Source organism: Chlamydotis macqueenii, chromosome 3, assembly GCF_036417535.1.
Source record: "Chlamydotis macqueenii isolate bChlMac1 chromosome 3, bChlMac1.mat, whole genome shotgun sequence".
NCBI lineage: Eukaryota > Metazoa > Chordata > Aves > Otidiformes > Otididae > Chlamydotis > Chlamydotis macqueenii.
In genome coordinates this window covers 15,461,779-15,479,814 of record NC_141558.1, presented here as the reverse complement: position 1 = coordinate 15,479,814, position 18,036 = coordinate 15,461,779, and the positions used below count along the sequence as shown (strand labels likewise).

At 34.3% G+C, this 18,036-nt stretch overlaps 1 protein-coding gene across 3 annotated transcripts in view; it reads right to left on the bottom strand.

Annotated features, from left to right (window-relative positions):
* ROCK2 (Rho associated coiled-coil containing protein kinase 2) overlaps positions 1-18,036 on the bottom strand; it is a 99,778-nt gene that overhangs the window by 14,475 nt on the left and 67,267 nt on the right. For all 3 annotated transcript variants that reach the window (XM_086745970.1, XM_086745972.1, XM_086745973.1), the window contains exons 6-24: positions 17,411-17,555; positions 13,654-13,792; positions 11,891-11,982; positions 10,968-11,127; positions 10,293-10,356; positions 8,520-8,599; positions 8,109-8,157; positions 7,230-7,365; positions 7,005-7,096; positions 6,505-6,751; positions 5,977-6,083; positions 5,173-5,332; positions 4,400-4,560; positions 3,801-3,985; positions 2,604-2,673; positions 1,153-1,256; positions 834-1,020; positions 405-498; positions 196-290 (exon numbers count right to left, since the gene is read on the bottom strand). In XM_086745970.1, the coding sequence (XP_086602096.1) occupies positions 196-290; positions 405-498; positions 834-1,020; positions 1,153-1,256; positions 2,604-2,673; positions 3,801-3,985; positions 4,400-4,560; positions 5,173-5,332; positions 5,977-6,083; positions 6,505-6,751; positions 7,005-7,096; positions 7,230-7,365; positions 8,109-8,157; positions 8,520-8,599; positions 10,293-10,356; positions 10,968-11,127; positions 11,891-11,982; positions 13,654-13,792; positions 17,411-17,555 (2,367 nt within the window). The remainder of the gene's footprint in view (positions 1-195; positions 291-404; positions 499-833; positions 1,021-1,152; positions 1,257-2,603; positions 2,674-3,800; positions 3,986-4,399; positions 4,561-5,172; positions 5,333-5,976; positions 6,084-6,504; positions 6,752-7,004; positions 7,097-7,229; positions 7,366-8,108; positions 8,158-8,519; positions 8,600-10,292; positions 10,357-10,967; positions 11,128-11,890; positions 11,983-13,653; positions 13,793-17,410; positions 17,556-18,036) is intronic.

The following is an 18,036-nucleotide window of genomic DNA, read 5'->3' as shown; positions in this document are numbered from 1 at the left end:
CATGCAGATGCAGTTTCACTACACTGAAATTCTACTTAGTAGAAGCAAAAAAACGTTCAATATATTTTCTTTCAGGGACAAAAAAGAATAAAGCATTAACAGTACATATAGATAGTTTACCATGGAAAGTTTTCTATTAAAAAATATTACCTTCCTGAACACTAGCTCTTAATTCATTTAGACACATTTGCTTACCTGGGTTTTCAATGTTCTTTCATTCAACAACTGTTTCTCAAATTGTGCTTTAATATTTCCTATATTTGCTTCTTCTTCTTTTAGCTTCGTAATTTCTGTAGCAAAGTAATTAAAAAAAGTTCTATGAAAGCTCATTACAAAAGAAAATAGTAATATTAAGTAACAAAACTGGTTTCAAATTAAATTACATTGGTTTAGCGAATACATACGTTCTTGTACTTCCTTCAGTTTATTGTTTAGTTCTTCTTTCTCATTAGCAAGATTAGCCACATCACTAGTTAGTGTCCTATTTGCTTCCTCCAACTACAAAACAAAAAGTACACGTGACCGTGATCAAAACTCATTCGGCATACAAAAGCATTACAGGACAGAAGGAAATGCTTCAGAGTGAAGCCAGGATAAGAGGACTAGCTCTAAGAGGGGTAGAGGCACAGAAGAAAAAATGATCAGAGAGATGCATGGAAGAAACATAATAAGAGATTTCTTTTTTCAAATTTCATTCATAGAAAATAAATATTTTTAAAATGTGAGATATACTTGTGTATCACTTACCTCTAAATAACAATGGGTAACTCAAACTGCAAATAAAATTCAAGCTTATTTAAACCTCTACCAAAATTACAATTCATGTTACTCACAGAGGCTATGGTGGCATCTTTCTCAGTAAGTTCCTGTTTATGCCTAGCCATCATCTCTTTAATCTCCAGCTCTTTCATAATCTTCTCTTTTTCCAAATCAGAGTACTGTTCTTCAGCAATGGAACGTGCAAGTTGTTCTGAATCTGCTTTCGTCAAAGTAATCTCTAGCTGAGCAGCCAAGGAATCTCTGCAAATTATTGATATATATTATTAACTTAAGAAAGGCAGGTTACTGGGAAAAAAAAAAGAAATAAAAAAGAAAACAACAAAAAGCCATCCTAATCTTTTATGTATTAGTAGTACAACTAGTAAAACCTACCTCTCATCCTGCAACTCTTGTATCTTTTGCTGCATTTCTTTACAAAGTTTGGTCTTTTCCTCACATTCTTCCTTAAGCTCTCGAACTTGCGTCTTATACAGAGTCTAGAATTTAAAGTTGGAAAGAAAAGGACATGACTTGCATATCCTAGCTTGAACTACACAAAAAAAGGATAAAAGATGACATTGTATATAATTCTTTAATCACACATTCAATTAGAGTATAATTGTGCCATGCCTTCTCTAAATTTAACTAAATGTCATCACCATTCACCAATATGTTTCGGTTATTTTACTTTTTTGTTGTTTGGGTTTTTTTACATGGACATATGTATGATATACATTTTTTAAGTTTGTAAACATACTGTTAAAGAGACTCTAAATGGAAAAATCACTATTTGATAGAAAAGCAGAAGTATCAGAAGCAATGAAAATAATTAATTTAGGTAGGTATGTAGAAATTATACTTTAACCATACAAATCCATGAAACCAATATGACAGTTAGAGAGCAAAAAGAAATACAGGAGGAAGGGAAAAACAGATGAGAAAAGCATTTGAAATCCAAAATTTTTTGAAATCGATATAAATCTAGAGCTCTAAAGGAAATGAAAGAAAAATTATATTGCTCTGTACACTCAAATGACTGAATACAGGTAAAGTGACAGACAACTGCAAGTGGACTTATTGCAGGGATTTCAAGACAGACTGTCTCTGTCTGGCCTGTCCACAGCAGTCAACTGACCTCAGCTCTCCCTTTCTCTCCCTTAATACGTGCAACTTTTTGATCTTCTAAAACTTCATATAGTCCTTCTCCTCACTGACTAAAGACCACAGTAAAATCTTATGTTTCCTTTAATTCTGAAATAAGCCTTTTGGCCTCTATCTGCAGCGCGACTGGCTGTGCATTGGTAATAAAAATTGACCTCCATGTGGTAGTGATGATTTTTAAGTACAATAACAATTTCTTCTGTTGTATCTTATCACAATAAAGCAAAAACTCCCAACAAATCTCTACTAAGTTTGGCTGCAATTAAAAAATTTCCTTCCAAGGCTTAAGTGCACGTGTTTCGTCACACCATGTGATTCTGAGAATGCAGCTCTTCTCTTCCATGAGGCATGGAAGAGATGCTAAATGCAAAACGCTTGAAACATGCAGAAAATTATTCACACTGTGGAAAAATGAGCTGCTTGACTCCTCCCTCCCTCTGAACTGTGTTTGGGACTCCCTTCCAAAGCTGCGACATTTCTTAACATGAGCTCTTTCACACTGCTCAGTGATCAAGAACAAGGAGTGATGACAAGGCTGCAGACAAGACTGAAGACAGACACAAGAAAAATAATTAGCTTTAGGTTAGAGATGTGAAACACCTGATGGCCGAGGAGGAAGAAGAAAAGCTAACACTGTACTTAGTAAACAGATTAGTATAAAAATGAAGTAGTATAAAACATACCGAGAAGTACTGTTCAGCTTCAAGTTGGTCTTGAAGCTCTTTCATTTGTCCATCTGCATCTTGACGTTCCCTAAAAAGGAATAACAGACTTTAAAGAAAAGATATTACGATATTCCAAACCAGTAAATAGAAAAGAAAGCATTCACATGCAAGATCTTCAGTCATCTCCCGACCAACGTATGGTTGGTAATTAAACCTGAGGCTTCCTCTGCGTACCAGCTGAGAACACTGCACTAATAAAAAAATCAGTTTAATACTGTTAACACACTAACTACAACAGTGTCACATAGTTTAACCAGTAAGAAACACTGATAAAGCAAACAGCCACTGACAGAATCTTATTTCCATGTAAAACATCACTGATCTGACAGACTGTTTGGGGTGTCTCATTTGCTAAAGCTCAGTCTGTGAAAACAAGTCTGTATCCTTTGAATCATTTCTTGAATTAATCTGTTATTAAAACAACTCAGAAAGTCAATTAGTCAGTCCCAAAACAAAGAACAGTAATGTAGCAGAAAATACTTCTGCCAGTGTTTCACATTACAGCAACTGTCACATTACTCACTTCTACGTGAGTAACTGCATCTTGCTGACAGAGAAGATAAAGCACAAGGAGATAAACCATCAGAAATCATGAAGGAGCTAAGAATGAGTTTACATGCTAAACTTGTCTTTTCATTCACAAGAATATTCTTTATGTTTAAATATAATTATTTATTTACTTATTATCAAGTGCAAATATTACTTGTAAGACCTTGAAGAACTGCTGGGATTTAACATAACTCCTATTTGAAGGTCCAACGGATGTGTCATTTCCAACTCTAATAAGGTCTCTTGGACAAATAATGCCAGTATCCTTCCTCTCCATTGAAGTCCTATGTGATTTTGAAAAAAAGTACCTAACTTTCTGTTAAATAAGTGTTTCTCTGAAGTTCTCACCCTCTTGTGTTTTAGCTGTTTTGTTTTTTTTTTTTCAAGGTTTTCAGGACAACAAACATCTTTTACTACAAATCTATACATTGCTGAATCACTAGGGCAAATCTCAACTAGATTCACTGTAAATTATTTTAAACATTGCATTGTAGAACAGTATATTCTGTGCAGCGAATTTTTAAAATTAATATTGCTCTTAGCTTTTGCCCAAAACCAATTCCAAATCAGTAACATTACTAAAAAATATACAGCAACTTCGCGTACTTGCGGAGTTCGTTATTTTGTTTTTCCAGACTTAATTTGATTTCCTGAAGATGGTTATTCTCCTGTTTTAACTGCTTCTCTGACATTTTCAAGGAGTTGACTTGCTGCGTTTGCATCTTGAGGTCATTTTGAGTGAGACAGCGCTTTTGTGTTTCTTGCTCTATTTTTAATGTCAGGTTTTTTACCTGAAAAATAAACAGAAACCTGTGAATTTTACAGACCTACACGAGAAAGAAACATTTAAAGAGCGTCTCTTTTTGACTACTACTACATTTTCGTACAATATGCTTACATCTTTTGATAAGTCAAAGCTGTTTCCTCAATAAGGGCATTAGCACACAATAAATAAGCTATTTTTTCCATGTCAATCTCACATCATTTTGCACTCCAGAATAGAAACTTTTAAAGATCAATAATGCTGAAATATTACAGAAAAATGAAACCACACTCCATAGGCTTTTTAAAGCTCCAAATACAGAAAAGGAAAAAGTTGCTGCCACTTCCATTGACAAACATTCCTAAATATAGCTACAACAGAGAAAATATAGGACATTGAAAACCAGCTTCCACTCAAGACTCCTTCTGTCAGTGTTCCTTACATCTTCATTTAGTATATCCTTTTGCCTAAGGAGCTCATTGATTTTCTGTTGTGATTGTTTGAGATCACAGTCCAACATGGAGCGCTGTTTTTCAGCTTCTAACAACCGATTTTCTACTTTTTGCTTTAAAGCTCTCTCTTCCAAAAGTTTCTTCTCCATTTCTGTGAAGTAAGAGATTTAAGATGTCAGTTACTGTAAACTAGGGGATTTTGGAGGGCGAAGGGAGAAGGAGGTCTATCCCATATTAACAATAAGCAACATATTTGTCCTTTCAACACTGAAGAGAAAGATTGCTGAAAAATGAGTCATGACTCAGACTATGGAAGCCTAGCAAAGGCTTTGCTATTTCTAGCTCTATCTGGTCTACATATTTAAACTATTAAGTTGCTGACATATATTTTATTTTATTTAGGAAGACACAAAAAGGTATGAGTACACTGAGTAAGAACACAAATAAGCTCTTAACAAAAATGTTTCAAGCATTTTTAGTAATTACATTTAAGAAAAATTAATTCAGAATACACTAGCATAGAAAATGAATTAGTGGTGTGTGCAACGGAGAACCTGTTTTACTTTGAGACTAAAACAATGTCCCTTAACCTAGCAAAGCAAGGAGAAAGGGACTACTGATTTTTATGACACTAATTATATTTTAAAAGAACGGGAGAATCAAGGAAAAAAGCCTGCGCTTAGGCTTCCACTAGCATTAAAAGATTATACTATCTACTTCGTATAATTTACACCTAAGTCCAACTATGATGTCAAATACATACCTTTCATTGCTTCAGATTTTGCTTCCTCTATAGATTCGTAGATCTTATTTTTGTCTGCTAATCGTGCTTTTGTGGCTTTATGTTCAGCTTCTTCTTGTTCAAGGTTCTGCTGCATAACTTTGAATTTATACGTCATATCTATTTCCATGTTGCTCTTTTCCTGTTAAGAAAAAATGACATTGAAATAAAATATTAAATACATCAAGTTAAAGAGAAAATTTTGAACAACAGTAAGATGCTGCTTGTAAGTATGCTAAGAGCAGAAGAGAGAGCTCAGACTCTAAAAAGCTAACTGAGAATTCATTTCTACAAATGTTTTTCTGTGGTTGGCAAAGTGCTCAAAAAATGCACAATGACATCCCCAGTTGCAAACAACTACAGAATCACTGCCTTAACAACCAGCATTCTGTAATTAGAACAGCTCAAAGATTAAGTTTACTGAAGAATTTTTTCAATACTTTCAGTTCAATGACAAATTTGTCGGAAAAAAAAATATTAGCAGAAGCTTTTTTATTTTTGGCAATTTTGAGAGTTAAAAAGAAATCAGATGAAATTAAATGTTACTTCTGCACTGTTAAGCAGTGCACTGTATTATGATCTTGAGGGAAATGCTGTCTTTTTTTTCCCCACTTCTCATATTGCATAAACAATAAACAACAACAAAAAAAAAAAATCAAAGAAAAATAATAAACACTAAAAATAAGGTGCTTTTTTTTGCATTAGATTTTGTCTCCATGTCTCAAGTAATAAATTTTAAAACACCGTAAAAATGTTACACCAATGTTCAATTAGAATTGCTGTTACCTTTTCTAAATCTGTAAGTTTTTCCTGCAATTGTCGCTTCTCCATCTCCAGTTTGGCTAATGCACTCTTTCCATTTTTCACTTCTTCTTCCAGGCTAGAAATCCGACCTAAATATAACCAAAACATCAATGAGGCTGAGCAGTATGTCAAAAAAGAATGTACTTTATGTACTGATCTGGTTGGAGATGTTCCTGCTCCTTGCAGGCGGGTTGGACTAGATGGCTTTTAAAGGTCCCTTCCAATCCAGATCATTCTGTGATTCTACTTAGAGATAATTTTTTTTCAAATTTAACAGCTTCTAATACTGACTATCAAGAACATCTCCCTTTAGGGTGATTTTAAAAGTTATCAGTAACATTTTATAAGTGTTATCACTTACTTTCTCTTAAATCTCTGTCCACACTTACAGAACATTGTATAGAACAGTCTGCTAATCTAGTCACAATCTGAAGCTCAAACAACATAATCAACATCTATTTATTTCTGAAATGAGAAGCAAGCTTAACTTCAAAACACTTGCAGGAATACCTTGTAAATCACTGATAATCTCTGATCCATGACTTCGATCTCTCCTTTCCGATTCCAGAGCTGACTGAAGGTTGAGAAAGTCTTTTTCTAGTTTGAGTTTAGCATTCTCTAGCAGGCAGTTCTTATCTTGCAGCTCTCTATTATTAGCTTCCAGCTGCTGGATTTGCTTTGTGCTTTCTGTCTGATTCTTCCTTAACCTGGCTGCAGTATCAGACTCTGATCGCAGTGAAGAATTGGCTTCATCCAACTAGGGATTGATAAAAACATACTTCAGAAACAATTAAAACATAACATCTACCATTTCTACTACAGAATACTAGATTTTATGGATTAAAGAAATAAAAAGCAATGTTTTGTAAGATTACTTTTGAATACCAAAACATGACAAGAAAGCACAGCTTATAAAACTCCCTCACACATCTCAACTCCCTCCACTACTAGTAAAATCTGTAGTTCAAACAGCTATTATTTTTAAATATACATATAAAAAGTTGACATGCCTGTCTTTGTAGTTGATTGATTTTCTCATTGGATATTTGAGAGTTCTGATTCCTCTTTTTCAAATCTTCAAGCTGGTCTTTCAAACTGTTAACTATAACAAAAAAAAATTCAAGATTGTTAAACACTGTCATGAAAAAGCTTTAATTTGAGCTATATGCTGAAATTTATTTTATCTTTTAAAAACCCATATCAACACAGAACCCTCCAAGCACGGTTCAACATACCCTCATTTTCCAAATTGCGTTTCTTATCAGCTTCATGTTCTGCTTTTCTCTGGTATTCTGTATTCTTATGCTGAAGAAGAGCCTTCTCTCTTTCTAATTGTCTGACTGCAGACTCTACATTCTTCCTTGAAGTTATCTGGATATATTGAAAAAACCACCACTAATTACATACAGAATAGTGATATTCTTTGAATGATAAAAAGACAGCTCATGCACTCAGTTTAGTTCCTAACGAAGAAGGACACAGTCTATTTGCCTCCTGCAAACACAGCATATCAGAACACGTGATCAAATCCAGCACAGGATGACTACAGCCAGGAGCTTTCACAACTTAAGACTGTTTTATTGTTTAGATTTGACGATTCTGGTAAACCTGCCTAGCAGTGACTCAGGAAGCACAGAAACCTACGTGTAAGGTAAGGTCTTGACATGCGCCTGGATGAGCAGTACATTAAGTTGGACACATCCACTAAAGATGTGACAAATCTGTAGTAGGATTAAGATGCAAAGCTGGACAAGAAATAGGCTGCTTTTACTGACACTGAACAGTGCAAAGAATGGCCTTCCTCTTCTAGCAACATTATTCTTACATCTTCAATTTTTAGAATAAAATATGGGATATTTTTATTATGCTATCCTCTAAATTAAAAACACAGTAAAAACAGAGTTCTGGAAACAAATGTGTGGTTATAGTAGAGAAATCAAAATGAAAATATTTTAGCAGTGATAACAATTTCATGCTTGCAAATATCAAGAAATCAACTGGTATTACTTGCTATAAATACATAACTGCTCAAAAGTAATTTGCTGTTTCCTAAGGAAAAATCCACAAACAAATTTTACAGTTCTAATTCCAATAAGAAATAACTACTGACTTACCTCTTCATCTAGCTCTTTCACTATCTTCTCTAAACGTGTATTAGTAGACCTGAAAAAATCGGAAACATATTTTTAAACTTTGCTAATACAGAAATTAGAATGTTTGGATGTGTCTCATTAATTTTATGTAAGACACTATTTTCAGCAATCACACAAAACTTCAAGGACTGGGGAAATCACTCAAACAATAGAGGGATTCTTATAGAAAGTTAAGGAGAAGAAAAAAAGAAAAGAAGAAGAAATAAAACAGTAGTCACAGGAGTAGCAAGAATTAAGCCAGCAATATACAGTGAGGTCTGCTTACAGGTTTGGGAATCGTCAAAGTGGATTAAAATACTTTTAAGAATTCAAAACCAAAAAGTGTAACAAAACTCCTTTATAAACATACCAAACATGTCAAAACAGTCTCACCTGTACTTCTGTTCTAGTTCATCTTTGGCTTGTAATTCATTACTGAGCTGTTCTTCTAGCTTGCTTAGTTTTTTCTGAAACTGTGTAAAATGTCAAAAAAACACAGCCCGCATATAAAAATACTATCCCATAAAACAAGTGTAATTCAATTAAATAACAAAAAAAGGGAAAAATGAGGAAAATTAATTCAATCTTCCACTATATTATTTCAAAACCATCACTAGAAGGTTACATCTTTACAAGGTATTAATCCTGATGATTTTAAAGATACAGATCCATAGCAACAAAATTTGCCACATGCTACATTAAATCTACCCATTGCAGAATGATATGCCATAGATTGTGTGTGAGTCATAACATTTCTACAGGCAAAGAATATTGTTACTGGCTCTTTGTTGTACTCTCTCTCTGTAGACAGAGACTTTCCACTGCAGCAGAATTTTTGGGATAGTCTTTTCTAAAGGAAATTTAAAAATAAAAGGGGGACACATGATCAAATTGGACAATTTTCAGAGAATATTACTAAGCATACTCCATGACTATGCAGAAGCTAACAAACACTTTTCAGGTCTGGGAATGTTTTCGTTTGCTTACTAAAATTTAGAAGAAATTGTGAGTCAAGTACCCAAATATTCATGAAATAAATTACAAATAATAAATTTTTGGAATTGTCTCATGTCTTCAGGCTTCCCCCTCCTCCTCTAACCCCCAAACATAAAATAGAAAAATGTGGTTTTCTATAACACTTTATAATTGTTACAATCAGACAATTCCCAGAACTGGGACACTGAAAAGGACACCAAAACCAGAGATTCATTGCTTGAGAAAATATATTTAAAAAAAGTTGTCAGAAGCGAAATGCAAATTTTTACCAACTATGTTTACTATCACAACATAAAGCAAATATCATGAATGTGACACTATGTATTTTAAACAGCAGTAGCATTTCTTTTTAAAAGGCATACTCTAAAACTATCTATTCAGCAATGACAGGAAGGAATGGAGTCTAATAAACATTTGGATTCAAATTTACACTTGCCAATACATAATGCATTTCCTTTATTTATTTTTTAAACTTTGAAAAGAAGTTGTAAGTTTTAAGAAATGTTAAAAATATACTATCTACACCTGACTAATACAAATGTTTAAGTAACGTAATGAAGTAAGTACATGAAAATTCCATAGCATTCTCCTGTCATCTGCAAATTTAAATTCAATTGGCAATTTTCAAAAGCTGGATAAACATGCTCCATACACTCACTTCAACTGAGAGCACAATTTAAACATTCCTTTATCACTGCAGGTGACAATTTACTTTTCCAAACTCTGAATATATCAGCCATGAATCACTCAAACAAGTGTGGAACCAAAATCTACAGCCTTCCCAAGAGTGATGCTGTTTGTGGCAAACTGAGCCTTACAAAAATTCTAGATGACAAAAGAATTTGAGAACAATCTGTACTAATTTGTCTTTGTACTATAGTACTTTAATGCTTGAGTACAACTGTTTCAAAATACATTTGGTTTACTGTTAACAATTTTGTGAATAAACATTCAGGATATTTCCCATTCACACAAATTATGCAGGATTTTTTTTATTCCTTTCATAATTCAAATAATATACCTACCTCCTTGCTGTCCTGTAAATAGAAAATATCATTTTTATTAACGTTCTTTAAAAGACATAAAGCCCCTCACAAAATTTCTTGAAAACTTATTTTAGATTAATGGTAGTTAATCATACCATTAATGCTTACGAAAAAAGGCACTAACCTCATTTTTACTAGATTGCATGGATTCATTTTCTCTGCAAGACTGAGAGGAGTCACTTAGCAACCTGTCAAAAACAAAAACAAATCCGTCCAGTTCTTATTCTAGTTTTCAACAACACTGGCACCCTTGACGATCAACTCATTTTAATCAATTCTCTTAAGTCTTTGTTTGTACTATGCTATTCTCAGAATGAAGCTTGGTTTATTTCAGTGTGAGTGCATCTTTCTGATTTGAATCTTATTCTTAAGTGAAGTGTAACATATGTTTTCAAATCCATAGTAGCTCATAATTTTTTAATTAAGAGAATTATTTCTTAACTATTCAAGTTGAGTTCTAGCAAGCTACTATCTTGTGTAAACACTCTTCTAAAACTAACAAAAAGCCATTTTAGAACTAAAGTACAAATCTATCAGTAGTTTAACCCTAAAACATTTTTAAATAAACTATATAATTTTGTGTGTATAAAAATACTGCACTGAATGAGATATATTAAAATAATCAAAATAGTAGCAAATTACGTATTCTACTTAAACTCCGCATTTTGTATCTTCACAAATGGACATAAATTAATATAATGCAATTAATAAAATATCTATCTAGAGTGGAAAAAAAGGATAGGATATAACAAAAATCTGCAGGTGTATTTCTAGAAATGCGTATTAAAGTATCACATACAAATTCTCTCTATAGTAGGTAAATCCTATAAAAGGCAGTTGGTTTCCAACGAAGGCTTTGGGGATTGGAAAGGTTTCCACATCTCCCTTGTCGTCCTCAATGTCATCAAAATTACTGCTGTCTATATCACTGCTAAGCTCAGGAACAACAGGAGCAGCAGCTATAAAAAGGAGAGAAAATAATCAACTTCACTCCAAGATTGAGACACTTGCTAAATATTGGTATCTCTATAATGTTAAAAAGTCTATAATATAGAGTTAGTTAAATACGTATTAATCATGCAGCAGAGCTGTAAATATTACTGTGAACCCTTTTTTCTAGATAAATCTATTTTTTCATTAGTTGCCTAAAGCACAAAATGTATTTGCTAAGGTAATCACATTTGAGAATAGAACTCAATACAGTCGTCATTTTAAGAAACTTCAGTAAATACATGACTATAGAAGTTACAATCAAGCTCATGATCTGAACTGACATACTTCGGTTTTTTTTTGCCTAAAGCAATCAAATTTGTAATGCCTTAAATGGAAAGCAGTAAAACTGACAAGATCACTCTCAAACTACTGTTTTTAACTACAGAAGGTTAAAAAACCCAAAACAACAAACAAACCCAAACCAAAACAGTAAAAGCCACAAAGAAACAGAACCTAACATGCATTCTTTTTAGTTAGAATCCTGAAACATCCAGTTCTGCTGAATTCTATACATTAAAAGTAAGATAAAGGTGAGGGTAATTCCAGTAGGAAAAATGTTTCTTTACTAAGCTGTACTGGTAGAGTTTTTTTAATACAAATTATAAATACAGAAGTTTGAGCAAGATTCTTGATAGATAGAAAATAGTTAATTTATACAGCCTGAATTTTTTTTTTAATTTCTATTATTGCAAATACTGAATAATAGAACTTTTAAGCTAATTTACTTACTCTCTCGAATGTTGTCCCAGTTCCACTGATCACTCTTGAAGAAAGGGTGATGCTTTATTTCTTCTACCCCATTTCTCCCAAGTCGCACATCTCTAAACATAGCAATTAAGCCACATTCACATCAGGAAAAACAGCACTCGTTTTTTGTTACTTAAGTTCTGACTTGCTCATAAGCAGCAAAGAAGCTTTCAGTAAAGATTGTCTGTGTTAACCACATTAATAGTCAAATTAAAAAAAAAAAATAAACCACCAACCACGGATCTGTAGTTTCTTGTACAAAATGCACTCTGTTTCTTAGCATGCACACTGCTAAAACGTCCAGAATTTGGAGTCTGCCACGTGGGGAGTAAAGAAAGAAAGAGAGCACTGAGGCAAAAACTAAGAAAAAAACTGAAAACACAAACAAAAACCCAACACCCTCGGGGAAAAAAAACTGCAGAAGTTCTGCATCTGCCAAACCACATGACAAACCTTGAGACGCAAGTGAAGGAAGGTCTTAACTGCACAGAACAGTTATTCAAAGCTGGACTCAAATAAATATTTTAAGAATTCCATCCTCTGCCCCATAAGTGACCCTGACACATCTTTTGCTGATATTTGGAGGGAAGTAAACCTTAAGTGCAACAAGAAACTTTCAGTTTGACCAGAAGTCCCTCTTAAAACTAGCTACAAGAACAGAACATAAAAACAATGCATGTAAAAGAACTAATAAATCACAGAGTCGATGCTTATTCATTCTTAAGCGCTTCAGCAGTGATCACGCATATGGAAAGAAGGCATCTGTTTCAAATAAATTGCTCAAGCACTGTATTAAATATAAACAGGAAGACGGACACACGTAGTGGAAGTACACCTCGCCACAGTAACATTATTAAATTCTATTCATACTTTCTCTCTACCCTTCAGCTACTAAGGGTGAAAAATGCTGTTAAAGCAAATCCTTTCTGAGCAACCATGATCTTGCTCAAGGGAGCAAACAATCTCTCTCTGAGTGTAAAAACCAGTATAAGGCAATTCTATAAAGGCCAGATGCTGTGCTGCAGCCACGTTCAGGTGACCACAGCAAAGCGTAAGAAGGCATCGATCCACAGTTAACTACGGACCTACAGCGTTCTTCTTTTAAATGAGAGAAATTGAAGACAATCTCTGCTTTTTAGAACTACATATAAGTGTTCAGATGAAGAACAAGCTTACACAGCTTAATAAATGTCTCAGTTCCACAAAAGGAGATCTCTAGGATCTGTTTACAGACAAAACAATATCCTTCCTGGTTTGTTAGCTGTACTTGTCAATTAAAACAACAAAGCAAATGACAAAAACTTCTAACATTCTAACTTCTAACATTTCATTAAGAAAGCTTAAACAAACTCAGTAAACAAATTCAGATGTTTATTTTCATAAAAGTATTTGCTTTCATTTTTTTAAGCAACACTCGCTTAGACACTGAGCACAATAATTTGGTCCCTGCCTTGGAGCTTACAAATTAATTACATTTAACCTTGCAGGTTTGTTACTGTTTCATACACTGCAATTGGAAGGATTTGTCTGGCACAAATTGTGTTATTAACAAGAGCTGTCAGAACTGCTCATAGAAATAAAATACAACACCTGAAAAAAACACTCCAAAAGGAAGACTAACGAGCAGAAGATTTAGCAGAAGGGATTTGAAGAGAGATTAGGAGAAGTAATGGAAGGAATTAATTTTTGCAATGTGCATGTGCTAATACCATTCGAAATAAAAATAGTACCAGAATAATACATACCTGTCAGTTAAAAAGGCACAGATAAGGTTCTTTGCATGCTTAGAGATTTCCACATCATCTGGGAAATGTAATGAGTTCTTATGATCCATAATTTTACTGTATGTTCCTACTAATGAGTCTGCATAAAAAGGAGTATCACCTGGAAAAAAAAAAAAAAGTAAATTTACTGCATATTTGAGTCATATAAGTAGAAAAAGACAAAAGATATAAAGAAAAGTATTCAAGTAATTTTAGGTGAAATAATCCTTAAAAAAAAGCAGAGTACAAAATAATGTATGCTACTAAAAATACTCCTTCCCAAAATGGCTGTGTTAAAAAACTACACTGTTTTCCATCTTGCTGCATATCAGTACCAAAATCTTGCCCAGTGAAATACATCTTTTGTTCTACCTGAAGACTATCGCTGTGTTTTCTAATTTACATGATGGTTGACAACCACATAAATCCTCATCTTTAAGAGCTTCCATGAGTATAATGGATCAAAACTCATTAAAGATTTGCTAACACACATTTGTTGGAGGGAATCCACCAAAGTCCAAAGACCGTTTCAGAGGCACGCAGGTGTACCATGCCAAGCCCCAGAGCTGCCTAAGGCAAGTCAGCTCTGAGCAGGAGCCTTCACAGCATGTTACTGCACTGTTAAGCCCATATTAATAAATCTTGTTGACTGACAAATTATATGAGCTTGGGTGCCCATATTAACACGGTCAGGTGGCTCTTAAAATTATAGCCTTTCCTCACACAAAGGTTTGCAGCATAGGCTTTCATTGAGTCTAGTTTCTTTACAGACATCTCCTTAAGAAAGGTAAAATTGGGACAACTGAAAATAATCAGTATTGACAAAGGTAACTGACATTCAAGTTAACTGACAACATTCTGAATATACAAATAGTTCAGGTCAGTAATCAAGAGGCTGCACCTTTTATATAAATCCTTTCTCACAACTAATCCATAGTTTAATAGAGAAGGTGAACAATAAATAGCATGAGCTAGGCTCTTTCCTCCCTCCTGGTGTGCTGCGTGTGGGCAGGGATCACCTGGTGGGGCCATCAGCGTGCTGACTGCATGCTTCCAAAAAGGTACTAAAAATTTCAAAAGCTACTAGCTACATGAAAAAATGTACAAACAGACCATGGACAAAAACTACTTGGCTTTCAAAAGGAATATAAATGCAACAATCCTGCCTTTAGCCACCTTCTGTCATTTTATGGCAAAATAAGAAATTAGTACATACTAGCTTGAATTAAACTTCTAGTAAATTAATTAGGTTGCCATACCAGTACATCTTGGGGGGTGCGGAGCAGAATAACTGTGATCATCTGATTCGACAGGTACTTGCTCTGGCCTCCCTTTTTCCAAACCTTCCCCTTCTCTGTTGTCTTTGGTCTCAGAAACAGCTTTGATTTAGGCCACATCTCAAAACTGCCCTAAGTCACTGAACTGAAGTAGTGTTAGGATTCATCCTCTGACCAACGTTTTCGCTTTTAGTTAAGCGCACAACAAAAAACAGAACTGTTTTCATTAGTCCTGTGTCTTTACTAAAACCAGAAAGTCAGAATGCTTTCTGTGCTTTCTTCAAAGCGTAAAGTTTTAGAAGACCATAGAGAGAAACTGATAATGTAAACACAAACAAAAATAGGTACTTTCTACCAATGTGTGGGATATGGAGAAACTAAGTAACTTTACCAAGAGAAAACCAAGTGTGACAGTCCACAAAGGCTTTAAAAAACAATTGTTGTTAATGGGATCTTGGAACTGGTAAGGCTATTTAAGAATGGAAATTACAATATTAACATTGTTTTATGGTACAGGTTGTCAAGGGTGAAAAATAAGACATTTTCTAGTCAAAATACCATAAGATTATAAAGGGATAAGGGTTGCAACAAAGGTCAAAGTTACTCTGTACTATTCCCAACCATTTTATCACTGCCTGTCTCTTAACAACACATATGTGGGAGTAGAAGATCTGTCTCCTTATTAAGGGAGATCTTAAGTCTCATAATAATGAGACTACTAAGAGAATAATCTCGTTATTCCTAGTTCAAAAACAAGGACCAGAAAAGCCATATTATTATAAAAGAGAAGCTGCATGTTTTTCTAGACACTTTGTCAAATGAATTTGACCTGAGCCTCAAACACTGTGTTTGTAAACAAAGTCATTGAAGGAAATTATGTTGCACTGTCAGACAGGAAATCCAATTGAGATGGGAATATGATGACTGGAGAACAACAAATAAACAAAAGAATTACAGGGCATAACTAGGTCCAGTAACTGTGATTATCAGTAAAAAGGTGAAGCAAGTTTTAACATTTCAAGATGACTGCATAGCTAAAATAGAAAATCACATATCTATTTCAGAGGAAGAAAGAGGCTCAGATTTAAAAAAAAAAATAAAAACATAAAAAAGGCAGGAAGAAGGCTCCATGAAAAGCACAAAGAAAGACTATGAGAATTCAGCTGAAAGGGTACAGTGTTAACCACATGTAGGATTATGGCACGGCTAAAACTGAAACAGAAACAGAATTGTTATTGCACTCCCATCAGAAAAAGTGTGTGAAAAAATCACAAAGTTAATGAAAGCAAAGTTTCCAGTCCAGAGTAAACACAAGGAAAAAAGTTTCTTGGAGTACTAAAAACAAACAAACAAAAGTAGTAAGAATAGCATATCTTCCAATACTAAAACACGATATACTTCGGGAAGAACAATGAAATATGAAATATTAGAAATTTTCCAAAACACAACTCCAAACTCTAGGAATAACTACACCAAATAAAGCCCTTAAGCTCAGCAACTCATACTGAAACCTCAGAATAAAAACACAGTGTGTTGTACTGAAATGCAGATGTATTCTTGTCCTAATCAGGTACAGGCTGCTTCATATAATCTAGATCCTGCAGAAAACTGTACCTCTCCACAAAATGTTTTCATTAGAAGGATGAAAAGGGGAAAACCATCTCTCCCAGATACAAAGGCAAAAAATAAAAGAGGCTCTGAGAAAACATTCTGGACAGCTATGTCTATTATTTGAGTAACCAAAAAATTTTATTTATTGCTACGCTATGAGAGACTATTAATTATAAATCACACCTTTTGTAAGTCAAAATGTCTTAATTTTGAAAGACACAGAGATTGTAATAGCATCATATATCCAAATGTCTTTCCTGGCTCAGGATACCAGAAACATCAGATATATAATATTCCCAGAACATGCTGATTTGGATTTTTAATAATTATATGCTCAATTCCATCCTTCTATAATCAGTATTTTGCTACCAGACTATAATACTGAGCCTCGCTGTATTTTAAGATGCAGATGACTCATCTCCTTAACAGATTATGTTCTATGTTAGTTGCCATAGCAGTCCAGTGTATTTTACTGGAAAATCCTGACTCAAGCATGAAAGAAAGAATCAAGCCATACTTCCAGAGTCATTTTGACTTAACAGATGCCACTGCTACTGCCCCTGAGGAGGCATGAACATGCATGAGATGGCGAGGTAGCTGACCCCAGTTAAAACTATTCTGAGAATCAGTTTTAAGCCTAACCAAGTCAGAGAACCAATCACTGAGCATGCACGCAAACAGCTGTCACGGCATAAGAGTGACAGAGAGCGAAGGGAACAAAAATAAAACAATAGCATCAGCCAAAAGTCAGAAGCTGTTAGATGAGGTACAACCACCCCTTGCAGGGGTACAGCTGAAGGCACAGCAAAGACTCAATGATAATCTCATTAGCAGAAGAAATCACTACTTACCAACTAGCATCTCAAAAAGGAAAACTCCTACAGACCACCAGTCACATTCCCGTCCATAATAACCATCACCCCCTTGCGATTTCAAAACTTCAGGTGATATGTAGTCGGGGGTTCCCACAGCCGTATCGCAGCGCACCATACCTGTCTGTGCAACAGTAAGAATTCAAACAGCTCAATTAAAAATACTTCTGAGTCTTTAAACAATTAGTCTATTAGTAGACTAGAAAACCATAAAAAATATAATCCAAAATATTTGTTTTGAGGAATGTGTTTGAAAGTCTCATTTTTTTACTCCAGAAGCATATGGACTGAAACGACAATTCCTGATCATGTGCTCTTCCCTGGGTGGTTTTTCTGGATTACACCTTTCAAAATTTGACCAATTTTATTTTTACCATTAGTTTCAAGATGAAGCTACACACCAAATCGAACTGCTCCTTATCTCACTGAATTCAGGGACAAACTGCAAACTTCAGAACAACTTTGACAAGCTATGAGTTCTAGGTCCTGTATAGCACATAACGGTTTTGTCTAATTCAGACAATACATGAAGCGATAGGTAAATCTTTCTAGGCACAGCTTGGTTTTTAATTAAAGATAGAAGAAAAAAAAAAAAAGAAAAGCTA